Source organism: Pan troglodytes, chromosome 8 (genome assembly GCF_028858775.2).
Source record: "Pan troglodytes isolate AG18354 chromosome 8, NHGRI_mPanTro3-v2.0_pri, whole genome shotgun sequence".
Classification (NCBI taxonomy): domain Eukaryota; kingdom Metazoa; phylum Chordata; class Mammalia; order Primates; family Hominidae; genus Pan; species Pan troglodytes.
In genome coordinates, this window is record NC_072406.2 from 82,267,765 (window position 1) to 82,291,557 (window position 23,793).

Here is a 23,793-nt window from a genome sequence, read left to right on the forward strand (position 1 = left end):
AACTGGTCCTGAAGACAATAGCCTCGCGCTCATCTAAATACCCGTTGGGATATTGCAAATTAACACCTTGTAAAGCAACCCAATTAAAAATTATGCCCATACACACAGTCTCACCCACCAAAACATACATCTGCCTCTCCAAATATTATGCAACGCTGGATTCTAAATCGGTCTTAATTTCTAAAAAGCCTACAGGCACGGATATAAATTCTCAGTTCTCGTGGCTGTGGCCGCCCTATGCACTCTTCCCAGTGGTGGACACAAACGTTAATGTACTTGTTATTATTTAAGGACACAAAAATATAGAAGGTGGCATTTTTCGCTTTCCCCTTCGAAGACTCTCCCCAGAGCTGCCAGATGAACGCCCACGCCACCTTCTCCCACCAAAGGTGGATCCAGCTAACAGGAGACTGGATCGCGACCATAGCGCGTTTGTGCCCAGTTCTGGGGAAAGCCTCATCTTAGCGAGCGGCCCTCGGCTCGTCTCGCAGATCGGCCAAGTACGCGGAGGCCGCGCGGTTTCACCATTAATGCTCCTGAAGGACAATAGCTCATCAAATCCCACCGAAAGCCCCGGACCCGTCGCGGAGCCTGGGCTGGCGGGGGATGAGGCTGAGCAACTCCTCCTAGAGGTGGTTATGTGGAGAAGGAGCAATCCCTTCTCCCTCCTCCTCCTCCCCCCGCTACTATCCGCGGCCCAGAGAACTGCCGCTTGCCGCCATTGACACGCACAGATAGAACCCAAAGAAAGGCAAAGAGTCCTGCCCGGCACCGGCGCCGCGTGGGCCAAACCTGCGCCCGGGGAGGGGCGCGCAGAGGGCACCGGGCGCCGGGAGCAGGCGGCGCAGCACCAGGTGAGCCCGCCATGGCGATGGCATTATTGTTTAGGGTGCTCCGGGGTCTGGAAACAAAACGCGCCGCCGGGGCAGTGCAGGGGCCGGAGAGAACCACCTCTGCCTCTCCCCCGAGCCCCTGCGGGCGCACCCTCGATAGCCGACCCACCCCCTGCAAGAACAAATTCTTAAATCCAGCTGCCCAACTTGCTTCCTTGGGCGATAAAGGGGGGGCTGCTAAAGAAGTGGTCAAATTCCTGCGGCCAGCGAGGGGCCGGGGGCGTCGAGGGTACTGAGAGGGGAAGGAGGAGGGATGCGAGGTTCAGCAGCGGGCCCCAGGCGAGGCTGGACCCGGAGGAAGCGGAGGTCTCCTGGGAATGCGGAGTTTCGGGCGCAGGAGCGGGAGGACGGAGGCGCCCGGCCGCCGATGGGCACGGGGCGATGGGTGGGGGGCTGCGCAGGGCCCGAGGGAGCCCGGGGAGGGCCCCTCGGGGGCCTCTGAAGGTGCCCAGGCAGGGCGCCGGCGGCTCCAGGCTGACAATGGAGGGGGCGCGGAGCAGCCGGGCGGAGGTTAGGGACCCGAGTCCGGGGGCGGGCCGCGCCGGGGAAGGTCAGGTCGGGGACGCCGGGTGGCGGGGCGAAGGCTGGGGGTTGCTGCGCGGACACCCGGGCGCCGCGGGCGGGCGTGCGCCCCGGGGCCGGCGCGGAAGAGGGCGCGAGGCCGGGCACTCCCCTTCGGTTCCCTTTCCGGGGCGCCCGGTGCCGACGCGCGCTGCGCTTTCACCGGGAAATGGCGGCCCGGCCGTGGCTCGCCTGGGCAGTCTGGCTCCCGCTTTGCGCGGGAAAAAATAATAATAATAAAAATATCGAAAAAGGGAATAAAAGTAAACTGGCTGCGGCGCAGGAAAGGGCTCTGCCGGGCGCCGGACGCCGTGCGTATCGCTCGTGGGGCGCGGCGGTTGGGGACCAGCCCTGCCTCCCCCGGCTCCCAGCCTGCAGCCCCGGCTCACCTCAACCCCAGCCCGGCCAGCTCCCCGGATCGCCCGTGGGTGTCCTCCCCCGCCTTTCCTTGGGGGGGCGCCCTCAGTTCTTGCCCTCTTTGTTCCTTACAACAATGGCCAAAGGGGCATTGGTTCCCCAAGGGCCAAACGAGCTTCCTCCAGGAGTTTCCCGTCGCGTGCAGTGGACCACCGTGGGCCTGACTGAGGCCTGGTCCTTGCCAGGGTTTTTTGGCAACGGCCCTGGATGAGTGAAGGGATGAAAGGCGCGAGAAGAAATGGGCTGAGAAACCAAAGTGCGGGGCCCTGAGTGTTTGAGGGGACGCGATGGGAACCGTGGCTCCACTGCCCTGATTTCAAGGGCAGTTACCCTATCACAGCCACGCTGGAACGGAGGTGTCCTTCCAGCCTCTGTCCACCTCAGAGGAATTCAAAACAAGGGCCCAGTTCTAAGCCCCACAGACCCCAGGATCCCCTAGGGGCCATTAGTCCACCGCGGCAAATGGTTTCCTCACTTTGCTCATTTGTGTTTGTTTTGAAATCCAATTGTCACCTCACTGGGCTGCACAGTTGCTACTGAAACGGTTCAATAGGTGAGAGAAAAAGAAAACATTATTAAGAGCGAGAACATGTCTTCGTGTGTGTTGTTTTGAACCACAAACTAAGCTACACATAATTCTCAATCCGTTTTAACACACTTTTTATTTTCAAACTAAATGTTCAGAGCTCCAAGATTTGGAAACATACTGGTGATTTTTAGAATTGTTTTAGCCTAAAATTACATATAAATAAATAGAGGCACTGCCCGGCGGAAAAGTTTATCTTGAGTCGCATAATTCACATCTTCATAACCCCTCTTTCCTGTAGCCAAATTTCCTTTTAAAACATGCCCAGTTCTCCTCTTCTCTGGTTTTTCCTATCCTACCACAGTTACACCTCACCTGGATCCATTAATTGTCAGACTTTACACATTATTAGTGGTTTCCTCTATATCAAAACTGCATAAAAGAATTTACCTCCTTGAATCCGGAGTGTCCCTATGATTCTGACCCTACTCCCTCACCATTCCATCTTCTGTCTGGTTCCCAGGATTTTTAAGGCGCCTCTGGTCTGCCATTTCCCAGTGGGTGGGACACCCTGCTAGCTATTGTCTGAGACAACCACATCTGTTTTCACTGCCTCCTGCCAGCAGAACAGGAGGTGAGTCCTGTCTTAGGCAACTTTAAATGAAAGGTATCTGTAACTTGTTACTGGGGAGGGATGTGCAAAAATTCAGCCAACTTTCTTAAGAATGTTTTTCAACCTTAAGAAATAACCTCCAAGTTAGATGCAGTCTTGGTAAATGGAAAGTACATTGCACAGAGATTAACAAAGAACTTGTGGTTAGAGATCATTCAACAAACACTTATTGAGCACCAATTCTTTTGTTGTTTGTTTTGTTGTTGTTTTGAGATGGGGGTCTCGCTATATTGCTCAGACTGGTCTCGAAATCCTGGGTTCAAGGGGTCCTCCCGTCTCAGCCTCCTGAGTATACACCAATTCTTAAACACCTCTAGATAGGGAAAGAAATGAAATAAAATATAAGGAAGTCATTGGGCCCTTCTCTCATAAAGCTTACAACCCCAAGCCTAGGAGATAAAATATACATGCAGGTAAAACAAGGTAAAAAGTGATTTTGGCAAGCTAGTGGGAAAACAGGTACTTTCATATACTGCTGACTGGTGTGTAAATTGATATAACCAATTGGAAGAGCAGTTTGGCACTATAAAATTAATAATGCACACATTCTGTGACTCACCATTCCATTTCTCAGTATGTCACCCAAAGAAGCAGGCATCCGTGAGCTCAGCATGTATAAGGATGTTCATTGCAATTTTGGTCATTCTGAAGTAGAAAACAACCTAACAGCCATCAACAGGGAATGGCTAAATAAACTCTGGTGCATCTGTCTTCTGGAATATTAGGCAGCAGTTCAAAAGAATGAAGCAGATCTATACATACTGAGACAGAAAAAGATCACCAAGATGTACTATTAATGAAAAAAGCAAATTGCAGAACAGTACATACTATATGGTACTATTGATATTAAAACGATATAAAATTATACATCTCTATAAGTAAAAATTCATACAAAATGGACAGAAAAAGTATAGAAGATGCCCACTAAGAGAGACAAGAACTAGAGGAATTGTCAAGAAGGGCTTTAGCCATATCATTATTGATACCCATCCATAACCTTGTTACAATATTTGAAGTTCTGTAATTTGTTTTTTTTGTTTGTTTTGTTTTGTTTTGTTGAGATGGAGTATCTCTTGTCCAGGCTGGAGTGCATTGGCACAATCTAGCTCACTGCAACCTCCATCTCCTAGGCTCAAGTGATCCTCCTGCCTCAGCCTCCCTAGTAGCTGGGACTACAAGCTTGTGCCTCCCAAAGTGCTGGGATTACAGGCGTGTACCACCATGCCCGGCCAAGTTCTGTAATTTGAATTAATGTATGTCTTGCTTGGATAACTAAATACAAGTAATAATTTTAAAGTGATTGATAATACATAATGATAATACGTAATTAATACATAATGATATACACAAAAAATTTACTACAACAGTTTGTAAAGGGAGAAGAGAGTTTTGGACTTGAAGGGAGGGTGTTGGGCTAGGCTTCATAGTGAACGTGGCAGGATTTGGATGAAGAAGGGTAAGGGAGCGAGGCAGGTGGAAGGAAGCTGGATACAGATGCTGTGTTCCAGCTAGTCCTCATTCTTCAACATGATTATGAGATTCCCTTGCAAGGCTGAGAGTCCTGGCCTGGCCTACCCTGCCAAGGTTCAGGTTGAAGGATGAACTAAAAGAACCCTCACAATTTTTTTCATTGCCATTTAAGTCTGTGACTACCTTAAATTCTATATATAGAAGAAAGAGAAAAACAGCCAGTAGAGAAGTATATGAGTTCCAATATAGTATTGGAAGATCATGTTTTTAAAAGGAGTGTAGTGAAATCTTGAAGATAGAATTTTTTTCCCCAATATACACTGGGATGTATATTGGGAATTAGGTTGGAAGGAAAGATAAGTGTTTGGGAGGATAATTCATTTCCCCCAAAAAATCACAAAAGAGACCTTTTGAAACAAAATATTTAAGGCTGGTTTCATTTATTCAAACACTAGTTGAAGGAATATTTATTGAATATCAACTGTGACCTAACACTATGCTAGGTGGCATCTGGGGGTAAAACATGCAATAGCATGTTGGAAGAACAGCCCAGTTGCAGCAGTTGAGGTAAGGGGGCTGGTTCTAGTTTGGTCTCACAGGCCATGGACAAGTCATTCAATGAGCACGTTCCCTTCCAAGCCATTCCTTTCATTGTAGCTACATTTGGGTGGGGGTGGGGAGTGGGAGAATGCTAAATGATTGATCACTCAAGTCCCTTTCAGTCTTAGATTATGATTTTGTGAAATCCTGTGATTTCCAACATTGCAATGACTGTGAATTCAGGCAGATGGAATTTGGAGACTACAGGATTAGACCGAGGGGATCTGAAAGTGCCCAGCCTTGGGAAAAACAAAACTATTTGCTGTCATGAGGGTTCTCAGCAGATGATGTGGCTCTCAGGGTTTTCCTAGAGTTAAACTTTCATTATTACCCCTTTACACACATACAACCTCAAGTACCGTACTAATTGTAGCGGTTGGTTTTGAAATAGAGTGGACAAAGAGGCAGAAATATGCCCCAGAAAATGTCAGACTGAATTTCATGAAAATAGTTCTCTATAATGATTTCTTTTGTGGAAATAAATCACAGTAGTTAATGTTTATTAAATGTCTGCTACCTGCCAGGTACTGTTCAAGCACCTTACATGTATTAACCCATTTAATTCTGACAGCAGCCCTATAAGTAGGTACTATTACTACACCCATCACAGGAAAACGAAATGGTGGGGGGATGGTGAAGAACATGCCCCAAAGTCACCACACAAGGGACTCCAGGCCAGGCAGCCTGACCCCAAAGCCCTACATCCTTATGCCCACATGGTAAGAGCAAGGAGCTGGTAGCTTTCCAATGATTCTCAGATGATACTCAGCTTAATGTTTGTGTAGGCAAATTTTTATTTTCAAAACTTATTTGTCTCACTACTTTATCCAACTGTGACAAATGAAAGAAAGAATATGAGACTGAGCCACAGAACTCTGTACTTTAAACTGTCTTGTCACAAAGTATTAAATAAGATAAATTTGGTGGTTTCTCTGAAGCCCTTACTGTTCATTTATCCATCTCACCATCCATCATACTTTGCCCGATTTATTTGACTGGCATTGCCAATTTGGACTTGGAATGGAGTAAGTAATTCAAGTCAAAATTCTCATGCTTTGATAGAAATGTGTGTGGAAATATGCATAGACCACCAGTGTACAGACATTTACTCCAACTGATTCTGAAATGTCAGAAGGGTTAGATACATTGACCACATTTATTCACTCAAAGTTACAACACATGATCTGGCCAAAGATTTAGGGGTTGTTTCTGGATATGAAAGGCGGTCCTGATGATAAGAGTTTAGATGCCCAAATTTGGGATATTTCTATGACAACAGGATAAAAACAGCACAAGATAAAATCAAACTTACCCTGGAACCCAGGCCCCATGCTGGCTGGGCTGGCACTGCCAATTATATATATATATATACACACACACAGAATTTTGTAACTTGTATTTTGCGCTCCTGCCTTCACTGCTCAATAAGACCATTAAAATTCAATAGTGGTGGTGGACCACAAAGAGGCAAACCCCAATAGCTTATACAATATGCAACATAAACTTTTAGGTCAGGTGGTCATTCACTGGGTTGCTCATCCGAGTGGTAAACTTCCAAATTGAGCTTTCTTGCAGAATTTCAATGAAGTGATCATTGACTTAAGTCCCCCGTCCCCCCACCACCCCGCCAACAACCCTATCACGACTAAACTGAATTTTCACCTCAGCTGTTCCATAGTAAACAATGTAGATTATTGTTTTGGGGTGAAGAAAAGGCAGTCCTAGATATAAAATCAAGCAGATTTTTTCAGGTCCAGTTTTTCTTTTCTGTGGTTATCCTGGGTGAAGAAATAGCAACTTCAAAGGACAGATCCTGTGAATGTGACTTATTTATCCTGGTTGCTCTATCTCTGTGAATGTAAGTGACAGGTGGGGCTCAGAGGGAGTCTGTTTTGAGCATCTTATAGGTTGGAGAGGACCTCAGAGGTGAGCTGGTGCAATGGTTCTCAGGTGGGGCTCCACAGAACCCAGTGCTCCTTGGAGGCCCAAGGCAGGAAAGGTGGCGACCAAGCTGTTGAAGTTCCCAGGCACTTGCCCACTCCAGCCAGGACAGCTCCCCTTGCATCTGTTTTATATATTACAGTATAATTTCTTTTTTTTTTTTGAGACAGAGTCTCACTCTGTCACCCAGGCTGGAGTGCAGTGGCGTGGTCTTGGCTCACTGCAACCTCTGCCTCCTGGATTCATGATTTTCCTGCCTCAACCTCCTAAGTAGCTGGGATTACAGACATGCGCCACCACACCTGGCTAATTTTTGTGTTTTTAGTAGAGACAGCGTTTCACCACGTTGGCCAGGCTGGTCTCGAACTCCTGACCTCAAGTGATCCTCCCACCTCGGCCTCCCAAAGTGTTGGGATTACAGGCGTGAGCCACCACGCCTGGCCTCCTACAAATTTTTGTTCAAGCAAAAGGGGAACCCTACAAGGTCTACTGATTTGCCTACAGGCCACAGCTAGTCACAGCCAAACTGGAGGCTCCCTCCCCATGGTCCACCGCACCTTCCATTCTACCACCTTGATGCCCCCTTGAACTTTGGCAGGTTTCACCCACAGAGGGGATGGTGTGGTGTGGCCAGTGGCTGGTTACACCCACAGAGAGGATGGTGTGGTGTGGTGTGGCCAGTGGTAGCCCTTAGCTGAAGCAGCTGATACAATGTGCCGGGGCCCAGGAGCTACAGGGGACCCACACGTGCATAACCAGGGAGCAACACTGCCTGTCAAGAGCACAGAACATAGAACTGCAGCAAAAGACCCAAGCCACTTGTCCCCACAGTGCAGCCACTGCCTGAGGACTGACAGCAGGGCCAGGTGCGGTGGTTCACGACTATAATCCCAGCAGTTTGGGAGGCTGAGGTGGGTGGATCACTTGAGGTCAGGAGTTGGAGACCAGTCTGGCCCACATGCTGAAAACCCATCTCTACTAAAAATATAAAAATTAGTGGGGCACAGTGGGGGGCGCCTGTAATTCCAGCTATTTGGGAGGCTGAGGCAGGAGAATCTCCTGAACCAGGGAGGCAGAAGTTGCAGTGAGCCAAGATCGCACCACTGCACTCCAGCCTGGGCGACAGAGCCAGACTCTCTTAAAAAAAAAAAGAAAAAAAAAGGAAAGAAAGAAAAAGAAAAAAGGACAGACAGCAAGAAAAAATGGGTAGGGAGGTGCAGGCAGAGAAAGGGATGGAGGAAGAGGGGTTCCAGAGCAGTCTGTTGTTCTAGCTTTGAGAGCAGACAACTGGCCCCACTGATGAACTCAGTTGCTCAGCAAACATGGATGTCTCTGGAAGCCCCTGGTGGATCAGGCACACCAAGGCATACAGTCCACCTGCTGTCTGGTATGGAACATTCACTCTAGCCCCTAACGGTGCTCCTGCACACCTCTACTCCCATTTGGGAATCTCATCTTGGCTCAGACAAAGCCAGTGCCCTGCTCAGAGAAGTAAAGAAGGTGCTGCTTATAACAATAAACTGCATTACTAATTTGGATCTGTTAGATTTGCAGAAAACAAGATAGTTTAACCACTGTTATACTTGATAAAGAACTTATTTAAATTAAAAGAAAATCTTGGTCAAGCTGGTCTCAGTGACTCATGCCTATAATCTCAGCACTTTGGGAGGCTAAGGTGGGAGGACTATTTGAACTTAGGATGTCAAGGCCGCAGTGAGCTGATTGGGCCACTGCACTCCAGCCTGGGTGACAGAGACTCTGTCTAAAAAAAAAAAAAGAAAAAAGAAATATTGGTTTAAAGAAACCAGACTACTTTGTCTTTTTATGAAGGCCATCAGCATGTTAAATCAAGTTTATCCTTTCTCCCCAAAAGCAATTCATTCAATAAGGGCATGTGCTAAGGGGTTTTTCTTTCTTTCCTCTCCTCCCTTCTGAGATCCCAGTATAATTTTAAATATTGTTTATGGAAATCCCACTGTTCCTATTTGTCAAGCCTCAAAGAACAAAAAGACAAGAAGAGACCAGGCTGGACCCAGTGAGGGTGTTTTTGTTTTGTTTTCTGTGGATGAATAGATTCAGGAAGGCAAACTGGTTCATTTTCTGGTTGGCTTTCTTTAGGAATGCATTGCTAACTCAGATTCAAAGAAAACTAAAATTATTTTTATTCATTTCTCATCCAAGTACCACAGGTGGCCAAACGTATTTATATTAGAAAATAGCATAAGGCTAATAATAAAGAAACAAGCTACAGTATAGATCAACAACTTCTGCATTTCTCTTTTTTAAAATAACCACAGCTCAGGTTCAACAGAGACCACAAAACATGTTAAAATGTCTTAGTATCCTGCAGTAGCAGCAGATATCCTAAATCTACCCCTTAAATGCCCCTACCCCTTGTCCCCAGCTCCTCTAGAGTGACCACACGTGCTCTGCCTCTGAATGACAAAGAATGTGCCGGCAGTTGAACTTCCCACTACACGACGTGACTTGAAATACTTTTTTTAAAGGGAATGATTTGTTATCCAATAGTATAATTTAAATAAATTGGATTAATGCTTGGTTCTAACATTCATGGTTGGTTAATTTGGTTAATTTGATCTGCATGTCATTTTGATGAAATTGCATTTGATATAGCCCTTTACGTTATAAATTGTTAATGTGCTTTAACATATATGACGATAAAATTATTGACTATTCTCATTCACTTAAAGGTGGCCTTGAAAGAAAATGGTTTGGAAAGTATTATACTATAATGATTTGCCCTTGGAGTTCATAAATGGAAGTGTAATAGAGCCAGTGATTTAGCTCGTATTACTGAAAATGGTTTTTACAGCTACAAAATAATGCTAACAAACTATTATTATTTTAATACAGTACTTAGGGTAACACACCAAAATACAGTCAAACTCTATTAGGTGGGAAGCTAAGATTTTTTTCATACCCTTTAAAATATATTTCAATGTATAGTTAATATATTTATATTGAATCCCCTCATTTCCTACCTAGTTTTGTTTTATTTCATCTCAATGTATTCTCCCAAAGGATTATTCTGAACTGACAAAGATGCTTCATTGCAGTGTCTCCATCACTTTTCATAAATATTTGCAATATAAAATATTCTGAAGCACAATACCACAGATTAGGGAAATATCATAGAGGATAAAAATGAATAAATTGAATAAATTTCAGCAATTTTAAAACAGTACATGAGTCCATTAGGGATGACACTGTGAATTTCGTGTTCATGAAAACAAAGTTTAAAGATTTTTTTAAATTTCAATTCCATCATTAAAAGCTCTAAGATCTCTTATTTCTAGATTTAAAATAATGTATGATGAAAGCATTTTGATTTGCATACTTCTGAAGAGAATGATCTCGAAAGAGTGCTTTAAAATAAGCCGTCTTGTGAGTCTAGATCCTTTGTCAAGGTGATTCATCGGTGTGACCGAACCCCACCTGTGACACCCTGGCCTGTAATTATAGCTCCCAATCCTCAAATTACTGACTGCTGTGTCTTTTTCAAAGCCTCGTTGTAGAAGCTTGACTGTAGAAAAAAAATGGTCATTTAAGTCAGGATGCTGTTGTATGTTCTCACCCAGAAGTGGAAGCTAAACTATAAGGGTACAAAGGCATCAGAATGACATAATAGACTTTGGGTACTCAGGGGAAAGGTGGGAAGAGGATGAGCGATAAAAGACTACAAGTCAGGTTCAGTGCACCAAAATCTCACAAATCACCACTAAAGAACTTACTCATGTAGCCAAATACCACCAATAAAAAATTTAACAAAAACAAAATAAATAAATAAATAAATCAGGATGCTGGAGGTGTCTAATGGCCCACCTTGCTGGCTGGCCGAGGGTTTGTTGCAGCCCTCCACAGTTTACAAAAAAATAAAAATGTGAAAAAGTTGAAGTGTAAAATGTGGCTCACTGTATATCAGCTCCTTATACTTGATAAAGAAATTATTTGAATAAAAAGAAAATATTGGTCTAAAGAAACCAGACTATTTTGTCTTTTGATGAAGGCCGTCAGGGTGTTAAATAAAGTTTCCTGTTTCTCACCAAAAGCAACTCATTCAATAAGGGCACATGCTAAGGGGTTTCCTTTCTTTCCTCTCCTCCCATCTGGGATCACAGTATAATTTTAAATATTGTTTATGGGAACCTCATATGCTGCAATTGTGCAAATACAGACACACTGAGTTTGATTCTATTCTATTAAGGAGTCTTTATCGTCTCTTGATGCAAAATTTTATATTCTTCAATTATCTCAAGACCGGTTAGTTTTCAGTGACTCACCTGGTGATGAATGTGATCTTAATTTTTTAACACGACATTATTACTCAATTATAAAACAGTTGAGCTGTTTCTCCTCAGCAGCATACTCATTTCTAGGCTGATCCACAAATGACGTTTGTTAAAACGTTAAAGTAAAATGACATTTTCAGTTTCCAGTTCAAAATGATGGACTGAGCACATGTGCTTTCCTTCAAACCCCTCCTCTCCAGAGCCACAGAAATAATGGTAAAGAAGTACAAATAAAATAAACAATAACAAAGGGGTAGGGGCTGGTGTGGTTAGTCAACAGCAGATGGGAGATTTCAGGAAATTTCCAGAAGACTGAAAGTGCATAAGAACGTATGCACGTCACAGGGGAAGCCACAGCTGAGAGTAAAAGCAAGAGGGAACTGTGGCGAAGGTGGGGAGCGTGATAAGTGGGGACTCATTGAAGGCCTGTTTCCAGGACAGTTCGGTGAATTATCCTTTCTCCCTCCTTTACTACTAGAAGAGTTTCCAGCAATTTGGTGTTTAGCCCTTAAGCTAACAATCTGAGAGTTCTTCTCTAAAGCAATCAAACAACTACAAGAGGCTGGGCATGGTGGCTTATGCCTGTAATCCCAGTATTTTGGGAGGCCGAGGCAGGCAGATCACCTGAAGTCAGGAGTTCGAGACCAGCCTGTCTAACATGGTGAAACCCTGTCTCTACTAAAAATACAAAAATTAGCTAGGCGTGGTGGAAGGCTCCTGTAATCCCAGCTACTCAGGAAGCTGAGGCAGGGATAATTGTTTGAACCCGGGGGACAGAGGTTGCAATGAGCCAAGATTGTGCCACTGCACTCCAACCTGGGTGACAGAACAAGACTCCATCTAAAAAAAGATTAAAAAACTACAAGGCACACGTAGAATTTCTAGGATAAATATCACACCACAAAATAAACCTCCCTGCTCATTCTGGCATTTGGGGGTTCTCAGTTCCTAACTGGACACCCTAAAGCCATGCCTGCTGATGTGGTTTGGCTGTGTCCTCATCCACATCTCAACTTGAATTGTGTCTCCCAGAATTCCCACATGTTGTGGGAGGGACTCAGGGGGAAGTAATTGAATCATGGGAGCTGGACTTTCCTGTGCTATTCTCCTGATAGTGAATAAGTCTCACGAGATCTGATGGGTTTATCAGGGGTTTCTGCTTTTCCTTCCTCCTCATTTTTTTCTTGCCGCTGCCATGTAAGAAGTGCTTTTTGCCTCCCGCCCTGATTCTGGGGCCTCCCCAGCTATGTGGAACTGTTAGTCTAACGAAACCTCTTTTTGTTCCCAGTTTTGCATGTGTCTTTATCAGCAGTGTGAAAATGAACTAATACAACTAGTTCCTAACTGGACACCTAAAGCCATGCCTGCTAATTGAATGCATGCCCTGCACACACACCCGGAGATCCCAAACAGGAAGCATGCCCACCAACCAATGGTTGAAGAATTCAAGAAAGCTCTTCTATCTGCCTATAATCATCAACCTTGTCCTTCATTCTTTTTTTTTTTTTTTTTTTTTTTTTTTTTTTGAGACAGTCTCACTTTCTCGCCCAGGCTGGAGTGCTTGAAAAAGGATCGTTGCAGTGGCAGGACCTTGGCTCACTGCAACCTCTACCTCCCAGGTTCAAGTGATTCTCCTGCCTCAGCCTCTCGAGTAGCTGGGATTACAGGTACAGCCTCTCTAGTAGCTGGGATTACAGGCACGCACCACCACGCTCAGCTAATTTTTGTATTTTTAGTAGAGGCAGGGTTTCGCCATATTGGCCAGGCTGGTCTCGAACTCCTGACCTTAAGTGATCTGCCCACCTCGGCCTCCCAAAGTGCTGGGATTATAAGCGTAAGCCACCGTGCCCGGCCTTGTCCTTCATTCTTAAATACAAACGCATAACCAAAGATCACCAGACATTTAAGAAAAGCCTACATGGAAGTGAAAGATGAAAATCAATCAATCAATAAATAGAACAACTGCCTGATAAAATAATTTAGAGGACAGAAGATAAATTTAACACATTCTAATTAGTTTCAGAGAGATTTGAAGACATGGTACATTCATTAAAGTACAGGATGCTATACAAAAGGAATAATCTGAGAACAAAAAGAGCTCTTGGAAATTAAAAATATGATTACCAAAATTAGATAAAGACTGAAGAAAAAATAGAAGAAAAAAGATAAGAGACTTGGACTATTAATCCAGGAGATCCAATACCTGGTTTACAGGAATCTCAGTAAGAGACAAAGAAAGGGGGTATTGGGAGAAATAAAGAAATTGGCAGTGGGTTGAGGGGGGAGGGATAATCAAAGACATAATAGAAAAAAAAAATCCATGTTATAAAAGTCTAAGTTTTCAGGTTGAACCAACTTATTGCCAAATGCTGAGCAGGGTTCAATGACTTCAAAATATTGAAGCAAAATGATTTGGACACTAAAAATGATAATACTCTACTAAATGATAACCTAAAGATCGTTCAAGTAAGATAGTTCTGTTTCTATAAGAAAACAAAGTTTAGGCCAGATGTGGTGGCTTATGCCTTTAATGCCTGCACTTTGGGAGGCTGAGATGGGAGGATCACTTGAAGCCAAGAGTTCACAGGCGGGGGGATCACTTGAGGCCAGGAGTTCAAGACCAGCCTGGGCAACATAGTGAGACCCCCATCTCTACAAAAAAATCAGCTGGGTGTGGTGTACACCTATAGTCCTAGCTACTCAGGAGGCTGAGGTAGACGATTGCTTGAGCCCAGGAGGTCAAAGCTGCAGTGAGCCGTGATTATACCACTGCACTCCAGCCTGGGTGACAGAGCAAGAACTGTCTCAAAAAAAGAAAGAAAGAAAACAAAGTTTACTTCCCTGTCCTGTTTCTGAAGAGTTACATCAGGCGGATACCAACAAAACAAGGGAGAAAACCAAGAAAGAGGAAGTCATAGGGCCAAGGATGAACAGAGAAGATAGGTCCCAGAAAGACCAGTCCCAGGAAGACCGCTGGCTAAAACACTCCCATTCCAAACTGGAGCTGGAGGTCAGAGGGCTTTGAGAATAACCCCTCTGCAAACGGTTCTCTGGGAAAAACAGGGTCTCTACAAAGAACAATGTGATTGAGAAGCTGAGTGATTTTGAGGACATGGTAAAGGAACATCTTTTGTCAACACAGAAAAATATGGCCCACGTTCCTATTTGTGGATCCTATATTTGTGAATTTGCCTACATGCTAAAATGTATTTGGAGCCCCCAAATCAATACTTGTGGCACTTTCACGGTCATTCTAAGACATGCACGTACACAGAGCAGCAAAACATCTTAGTCGCCACAAGCACACCTTCCCCGCTGAGATTGCACCGGGTGACTGCCTTCTTGTTTCAGCTCACAATGCAATCAAGTGCCCTTTCCATGCCCTATTTAGTGCCATGTTTTTCACATGTTTGTGCTTTTTGTTGGTGATTTTGCTGTTTAGAATGGCCCCCAGGTGTAGTGCTGAAATGATGTCTAGCATTCCTAAGTGCAAGAAGGCAATGATGTGCAAGCTTCCTTCAGGCACGTGTTAACAGTGCTGTTGGCCAGAAGCTCAATGTTAATGAGTCAACAATATCTATTAAACAAGGTGTCTTTGAACACAAACACACATAAAACAAGGTTAAGTATTGATTAGTTGATGAAATCTTGTGACCAGAGGCTTGTAGGAGCCTAACCCTGTATTTCCCCTAAGCGCAGTTTTTCAGTTTTTGCTAATTCTGTGTTTCTGACTACTTTATAGAACATAACGACCGCACATATTGAGAATCAACTATAGTTAATAACTTCAGGGTTAGAGAGGAGCTATACAAGAAAGACATGGTCCAAATGTGAAGCCACGGAAAACGTGGAATGCTTTTGAACATTAGGTTTTCAGAAAAAAACAATTCATCTTGACATGAGGACTCAAGGATTCCGATGCTGGACCACAGAGAAGAAACTGTGATGCTAGCATCACACTTGATTCTGCAGAAAATATTTACAAATGTGATGAGCACTATACTCAGTTCTGCAGGGAACAATATTTAGAAAGTCTTAACCATGTAAATGGAGTTTAACTTTCAAAATAAATCTAGAGTCAAAATGTGAATGATTTTATTGTGATTATAGAATAAAATATATATGTTATGAATAGGACAATAGCAAGTATAGAAGACAGAAGTAGAGCTTAGGGAGGTGATGTAGGGAGGAGAGGACCTGGGAAAGATTAGGGCGCTCATATCCTCCTCTCATATGATGATGACATGAGAGATAATCCCCAAAGTTGATGAAGTCAGAAACAGAGATTGGAGTGTACAGTATTACTTCAAGTTTCCAAGGCGATCAGTGGAGGAAATAAAACTGAAAAAATAACTGTCAACAATTGAAAAGGGAGGAGGAAGGTGGGTTAAGGTCTCATCCTTCTTCGGCACAGATAGAGACTGTCTAAAAATGAAAATAGATCAAGAAGTGGAGGTATAAGCATGAGAGTTTTGGAGGTAGCCACCAGAACTGAAATTAACCCTTGTTGCCTGTACTTGTCTCTCTCAATGAGACCAATGAGTGAGAAACTGTTGCTCTTCATTTTATACATTTTGATTCCTTTTTGCTTTTTTTTTTACTATGTGCAAATATTCCTCAGATTTAAAGATAAACTCAAAATATTTAAATAATTTCTTTAACTTTCTTATTTTCCTTACTTTAGGGTAACCTTGAGCAAGTCAGAAGTATAGGTTTAAGCTTGTTGGTGGTGGGCCCTAGCATAGAAATTCCCTCACTTTCTCAGAGTTCTTAATGTCTCCAGCATGTTCTTGATACCACTAGGGCAGAGGAAATGCCTGCCTGTTCCATTTATGAAGTGTTGAGGTCCAAACAACTTAATAAGTATTCATGTTCTAACATCGTACTAGCCATATGGGAAAATAATACACATGAATTAAAAGGAAAAAGTATTCTTATTCTGTTCTTAAATAACCACAATGAATTACAAATAGGATGTGTACAGCTGTTGGGCACTGCACAGGTACCCAGACCTTGGAGTCAGATTGGACACTGCCACCCTCATTTTCTGTTCTGTATTGACTTTCACCCAACACTCGCTTTTAATCACAGCAACAGCCAAAAACCCAGCTTTGCAAGAAAAAAATGGCATCATCTAAAGGAACATAGTGCACCCTACTGTTGAAACTGAACCATCGGGAGCTGGTAGTGGTGGGGTCCCACAGAGGCCAACTATGGCTATATTCAAGGGAAAGCTTAAACCTTCCTGCAGTGCTTCTGTGGGTTTGTTGATTGCCCCAGTGTACCCTGGTGCACAGTTTGGGAACCATGGCTCTGACATCTATTTGAAACTTCATTTTGGTCTGTCAGGCAACTTCATTGGAAAATATTGGAGGACAAGGGTCATATAAATTTAACAACATCTAATGTAGTTTCTTGTTCAATAATAAATGCTCCATAAATACTGTCTTAGATTGAATCTATGATGGTATCGATTGCAAGATGCATACCAACTTCTAGAGACAGTAAAATGTTAAAAAATAAAAGTGCATCATAAAATCAGTGAAATACGGTAGTTATTTGAATAGTCTGGTGTGAGTTTATTGCCCATGTCTGAGTCAGTGCTGCAACTTCATATTTACCCGGTGTTACATATAAAATCTAACCTGTCGGTGTTGTTATGGGCTTAAAAGCCAAACCTAGAAATAAATTCTGAAACAACAGAGTCTGAATACGCCCTCTTCCCCAGCACACACAAGACCAACGATGTGCTTCCCGTTGCTGTGCTCCTGGGGGTTCGGGGGAACGAGCCAGGAGCCCTACATTCTCCCTCTTCTTCTCTGAGTCTGGAGTTTTACCTCCCTGTTTCTCACCGTTAACATGCTTGAAATGCTCTGATCCACTCTACGAGTAATTATAAGACTGTATACCTTGGTCTTTCTGCTATGAAAGGACAGGTACATTGCAGATTCAGGGTTTGTCTGGTTTCCTCTATAGCCCACGTGCATCTGGGAAAATGGGGCCACCTGAACAGAGCCGCGTGGCCTCCAGGGATTGCCCACATGGTGTCTCTGAGGACACCAAGAGCTGCGTCCAGCCATATTCTCTCCAAACATGTAAACTTAGTGTATTGTAGTCCTTAAGCTTTGCCTAATCAGAGGGAAATTGTCTTAGAGCAGAAATTGTTTCCTTCAGGCTAATACTTAAATGTAAACATTTAATATTAGCCTGAAGAAAACAAATTTTCACCTTGCAATGGTTCTTTTTAGACAGTAGGCCTACACCGAGACTCCAATTACCAGGATGTGGATAAAAACCCATTCAAGTTTTTGACTCCTGACTTCCCAAGATGGAATAGAGTTGGAGGAAAGGGTGGCCTGGGAAAGAAGGAAGTTCAGGGTTATAATTTATCATAACTCCAGGCATAATCCAGCACAGGCTTTGGGGAGAGGTGGTCTTTAGAAAGCAGGGTCTTCTCTGGAGTGGCCCCAGAGGCTCAGCACTTCCTCCCGTCGGTGGGCTCTGGTAGATGTAACATGTCAGCTCCATAAGCCCCTCCTTGCTTCCCCTAGGGATTCCTGGATGTGCTCTAATTCTTACTGTCTGTGCCCAGGGACCTCACAGCCCTGAGTCCCCAGGAGGGCCTGGGAGATAGGTGCCTGGCTGCTTAAATTCCGCACAAGACCTGAAAAGATGGGTTTGGCAGGCATAGAGAACTCTCCAGTCCTGCTTAAAATACATGCGTAAGTCAGTCCGTCTCACACTTAGACTTCAGATGGAGCTGCATCCCCCACCCAGGGGGATTTCCTCTAAGGCCCTCACTTAGAGGGAAGTCTGGAAGCCACAGAGGGAAAAACTTATTATAAAGTACCATGTTCAGGATGATTCTTACATTTAGGTACTTTTTTACAATGTGCAGGTGGTATGTTTCTCTACTTGTTCCTACTTTGATCTTCCTTACTTGGCTATTTTATCTTCATGAGTGTTGAGTTTTGTTTGTTTGTTTGTTTTTGAGACGGAGTTTCGCTGTCGTTGCCCAGCAGGAGTGCAATGGTACAATCTCGGTTCACTGCAACCTCCTCCTCCTGGGTTCAAGTGATTCTTTTGCCTCAGCCTCCAGAGTAGCTGGGATTACAGGCACCCGCCACCACACCCGGCTAATATTTTGTATTTTTAGTAGAGTCGGGGTTTCATCATGTTGCCCAGGCTCAAACTCCTGACCTCAGGTGATCCACCCACCTTAGCCTCCCAAAATGTAGGGATTACAGGCGTAAGCCACCACGCTTGGCCTCTTCATGAGTGTTTTAGGCATCCGTCCCCTAAAGTCACTTGCTTTTCTTATACTCCTAGTCCTAAGTTCCAATTTTTAGGGCAATTTGTGACTTCTCTTGGCAGCTAATAGTAGGAAAGTCCCTAAATGGCTTTATCCTGCACACCTAGTCATTCTCTGGCTGTTTTGAGGAAAGTGTGTGTGTGTGTGTCTGTGTGCATGTGCATGTGTGCATGTGTGTGAGCGCGTGCGTGTATGCGTGTGCACGTGCATGCGTGTGTGTGTGTGCGCGTGTGCACGTGCATGCGTGTGTGTGTGTGTGCGCGTGTGTGCACAGGGGGTGTCCCTGCCCTTGTGGTGTTTGTACTTCATGCAGCATTCTCTGGTGGAAGCATGGTAGGGAGAGATTAAGACCAGCCAGCACACACCATATTCACAGAGCACGTCCACCCTGTGATGGGCTTTTCAGGTGGTTTTCTTGACAACCAGACTTAGTAATCATCCTCCAATCCCACTTACCATTAACTGAGAAAAGCACATAATTGGCTTAGGAGAGTCACTAATGCACCTTTATGAGCCTGTGTAGGCTCTTAAGTCTTTAGAACCGACTGCTTAAAGAGCCTAAGCTTCTCTACCAAAATCATTGAAAAGTGCCTTTCAGAAAAATCAGGATGTTTAAGAGCAGAACAACTGTAAGGATGTTAGCCACCTGCCCTGTTTTACAGAGAAGGCCACTGAGGTCCAAATAAATAACATACGAAGCTCACATAACTACAGTCATGCATCACTTAACGAAAGGGGTACGTTCTGAGAAATGCATCGTTAGGTGATTTTGTCATTGTGCAAACAGCATAGAGTGGACTTCACAAACCTAGATGGTACAGCCTCCTGTACACCTAGGCTATAATCCTATGATCTGTTGCTTCTGGGCTACAAACCTGCTCAACATCTTACCATACTGAATGCTGCAGGCGATGGTGACACAATGGTAAGTTTTTGTGTCTCTAAACTTAGAAAAGGACAGTAAAATACAGTATAAAATGTAAACAGCAGTACACATGTATAGGGCACTTGCCATGAATAGAGCTTGCAGGACTAGAAGTACTCTGGGTGAGTGAGTGAGTGGTGAGTGAATGTGAAGGCCCGGGACATTATTGTACACTACTGTAGACTTTATACCGTACATGTAAGCTACTACATTTAAAAGAGAATATTTTCCTTAATAATAAATTAACCTTATCCAATAATAAATTTTCCAATAAATTATCCAATAATAAATTAACCTTAGCTTACTGTAATTTTTTTTACTTTATAAACTTTTTAACCTTTTTAAACTTTTTGACTCTTTTGTAATAACACTTAGCTTAAAACACAAATACATTGCACAGCTACTACACATATTTTCCTTCTTTATAGCCTTACTCTATAAGCATTTTTCTTTTTTTATTATTATTATACTTTAAGTTTATAAGCATTTTTCTATTAAAATTTTTTTTAACTTTTTAAACTTCTGTTAAAAAAAATAAGACACATACACATTAGCCTAGGCCTACACAGAGTCAGGGTCATCAATAACACTGTCTTCCACCTTCACATCTTGTCCACTGGAAAGTCTTTAGGGACAATAACACGCACGGAGCTGTCATCTCCTGTAATAATAATGCCTCCTTCTGGAATACCTCCTGAAGGATCCATTTAAGGCTGGTTTACAGTTTACTTTGTTTTTAATAAGTAGGAGTACCAGTAACATAGTCATTTGTTATCAAGTATTATATACTATACATAATTATATGTGCTAGACTTTTATATGACTGGCAGCACAGTAGGTTTGTTTACATCAGCATCACCACAAACACATGAGTAAGGCATTGTGCTACGCCGTTAGGATGTCACTAGGTTGGCCAGGTGTGGTGGCTCACACCTGTAATCCCACCACTTTGGGAGGCTGAGGAAGATGGATCACTTGAGATCAGGAGTTTGAGACCAGCCTGGCCAACATGGTGAAACCTCGTCTCTACTAAAAATACAAAAATTAGCCAGGCATGGTGGTGCACACCGATAGTCCCAGCTACTTGGGAGGCTGAGGCAGGAGAATCGTTTGAACCCCAGAGGCAGAAGTTGCAATGAGCCGAGATTGCACCACTGCACTCCAGCCTAGGGGACAGAGCAAGACTCCTTCCCAAACAACAACAACAACAACAACAACAACAACAAAAAGATGTCACTAGGGCATAGGAATTTTTCAGCTCCATTATGATCATACAGGACCACCGTCATATGCGGTCATTGTGGGGTGCATGACTGTAGTTATGTAGAAGCGGCGCTATGCCCAGGACTTTCTGTTCCGCAGTGCTGGGCTCCTTCCACTATAGCAAGAGCCACCTCCATTTAGAGCACCACAACCCAGCTAGCAAACACGTGCTATGTGAGGACAGGGACCACTTAGCAATGCTGTCTGTTTCCCCTCTTTCCTGCGACAGGGCTGACTAACAGCAGGCCCTCCATACATTTACCTAACACATAGTTGCTTGCTTCCTCAAAGAGAAAACCCCTACAAGTGGATTTATGAGAGTGAGCAGCCACAGACAGCAGCAGCACGGCAAAGGTGGGAGATCTTGTTTCTTCCAGATGAAGAAACAACGTGATAAAACAACATGGCAACATTGCCTGATCCCTGGGCCTTGCAGTCAAAGAGATAATAGTCTAAGGCACTTCTCTCATCTTTGCTTGTACCTAACTGATGAATAGCTACATCCTTTGGTGGCAAAACGACATATGAAGTATAAAATAGGGGAGTAGTAAGTACATATGAGCATTTTAAATAATGTATATGAAGTATATACTAAAATGCCCCAAACTTGAATCATTCACCTCGGGGACAGGTGAGAGTTGAGAAAGGGCTTTGTTGCTAATTTCAGAGCTTTTAATATAGTCTCCTTGGTCATAATGGAGTTATCAGATGCTTTAGAAAATTGAAATCTGTTCACTCTTTCACCTAGATTAAGTAAATCCTGGTTTTGTATCTATTTCATATTAACCAAGCATTCATTTAGTATCTTCTTCTGTCATATTTAGCGACTTTCTTGGACCCTCCTTTCCTTTGCCATCTTGCCTGTTGGTATGATGACCTAACCAGGATCAATGGATAGAACCAATTTCAATTTGTTCCTGACTTTCTCATTTTTCATCTCCAGAGGAAACGGCCCCTGAGAACGCCATTGACCTTGGGGAAGAGAGCTTTGATATATTAACACATTTCCTAGAAAATGTCATTTTCCTTTTCTTTGCTCCTGACCGTTTGTCCCTTGTAATTTGCTTTTACTTACTGAAGATTATATTCCATTTGTCGGTTACGGTACCCTGTCAACCAGCAGACCAAGCCTACCCAAGATCTACTACAATTTTCTAGATTGTGGGTGGGCTTACAAAGACTCTGTCCAGGAATATGTGATTATTTTGTCTTCACACAAAAGATAGCTTCCTTAAGCAACAGTGAATGTTTCTCTCTTAGTTCCTGGTGCTGAATTCACCTCTTTGTGCTGACTGTGAAGTTTCTCCCAAAATCAACCTGGATTCCTCATTCCAAGGAACAGACGCTCAGGCTGCATTATGGCTTTTCATTTGCTATGTTTGCATACCACACATATTCAGTAAAACTGCCTCTTCTGGCCTGTTTCCATTTCTAAGAGTGCTACATTATTGCAGGATTTAGAAAAGTGTCTAAAAAATACACATCAGCTCTCAGTTATGTCTGTCAAACCTAACGGATGGTTTGACTGTGTCCCCACCCAAATCTCATCTTGAATTGTAGCTCCCATAATTCCCACATGTTGTGGGAGGGACCTGGTGGGAGATAATTGAATCATGGGGGTGGTTTCCCGCATACCATTCTCGTGGTAGTGAATAAGTCTCACGAGATCTGATGGGTTTATAAGAGGAAACCCCTTTCGCTTGGTTCTCATTCTCTCTTGTCTACTGCCATATAAGACGTGCCTTTCACCTTCCACTATGATTGTGAGGCCTCCCCAGCCACGTGGAACTGTGAGTGCATTAAACCTCTGTTTCTTTATAAATTACCCAGTCTTGGATACATCTTTATTAGCAGTGTGAGAACAGACTAATACACTAACCATTATAATGGGCAAAGTCATATAAGCCAAGAGGAATTGTATTCGTTTTCTTATTGTTGCTGGAACAAATTACCCCAAACTTAGTGTTTAAAACAATACAAATTTATTCTCTTATAGTTCAGGGGTCAGAAGTCCAAAATTAGCCTTACTGGGCTAAAGTCAAGGTATCAGCAGGACTAATTCCTTCTGATGGCTTTGAGGGGAAAATCCTTTTCCTTCTGTTCTCACATCTCTTACTGCCCACTCTGACCCCCTGCCTCCGTCTTCTAAGGCAATTATGTTAGCCCCATCCAGATAATCCAAGATAAACCTCCCCATCTCAAGACCCTTAGCTTAATCTCATCTGCAAAGTCTCTGTCATATAAGATAACAGTCACAGGTTCTGGGGATGAGGAAATGGACATCTTTGGGGATCATTGTTCAGCTGACCACAGGACCGAGACCTCCCTATTCAGTGACAGTTTTCTGTGGCCTTTCCTCTTGAGGTCAGGCTGCTTTGGTGGGGGAGGGATGTTTGTGGGTGGGCTTGCCCATGCCCTTCAGAGACCCCATGCCTGACTCCGTGCCTCCTGCACCTGCAGTAGCAGCCAGGTTTCAGCTGCCTCCCCAGGGCAGTCAGAGGTGTCACAGTGGTGCCCAAGGGCCATGCCACTGTGCCCAAGATGTTTGCCAACTACCCTTCCTCAACTCTGTCTTCTTTCCTTTTTAGCATTTTGTTAGTGCCGGGAGGCCACTGTGTCAGCAAGCTGAGAGGGAAACTGAAGCAAGATGTCGGGCCGGAGTGGGAAGAAGAAAATGTCCAAGCTGTCCCGTTCAGCCAGGGCAGGTGTCATCTTTCCAGTGGGGAGGCTGATGCGTTATCTGAAGAAAGGGACGTTCAAGTACCGGATCAGCGTGGGCGCCCCTGTCTACATGGCAGCAGTCATTGAGTACCTGGCAGGTAATGAGGACACGCAAAGGAGACTGCCTGCTCCCAGGTCCCCACCCTCCCCTGGATCCCCCTCGCAGGCTGGGGAGGGATGC

General features: G+C 43.9%; 1 protein-coding gene across 1 annotated transcript in view; it reads left to right on the forward strand.

Moving 5' to 3' along the window:
- Nucleotides 1-492: 492 nt before the first annotated feature.
- The window catches only part of MACROH2A2 (macroH2A.2 histone), a 59,537-nt gene continuing 36,236 nt past the window's right edge, over nt 493-23,793 (forward strand). The window contains exons 1-2 of the mRNA XM_001170543.5: nt 493-854; nt 23,480-23,710. Of these exons, the coding sequence (XP_001170543.2) occupies nt 23,539-23,710 (172 nt within the window). The 5' untranslated portion in view covers nt 493-854; nt 23,480-23,538. The remainder of the gene's footprint in view (nt 855-23,479; nt 23,711-23,793) is intronic.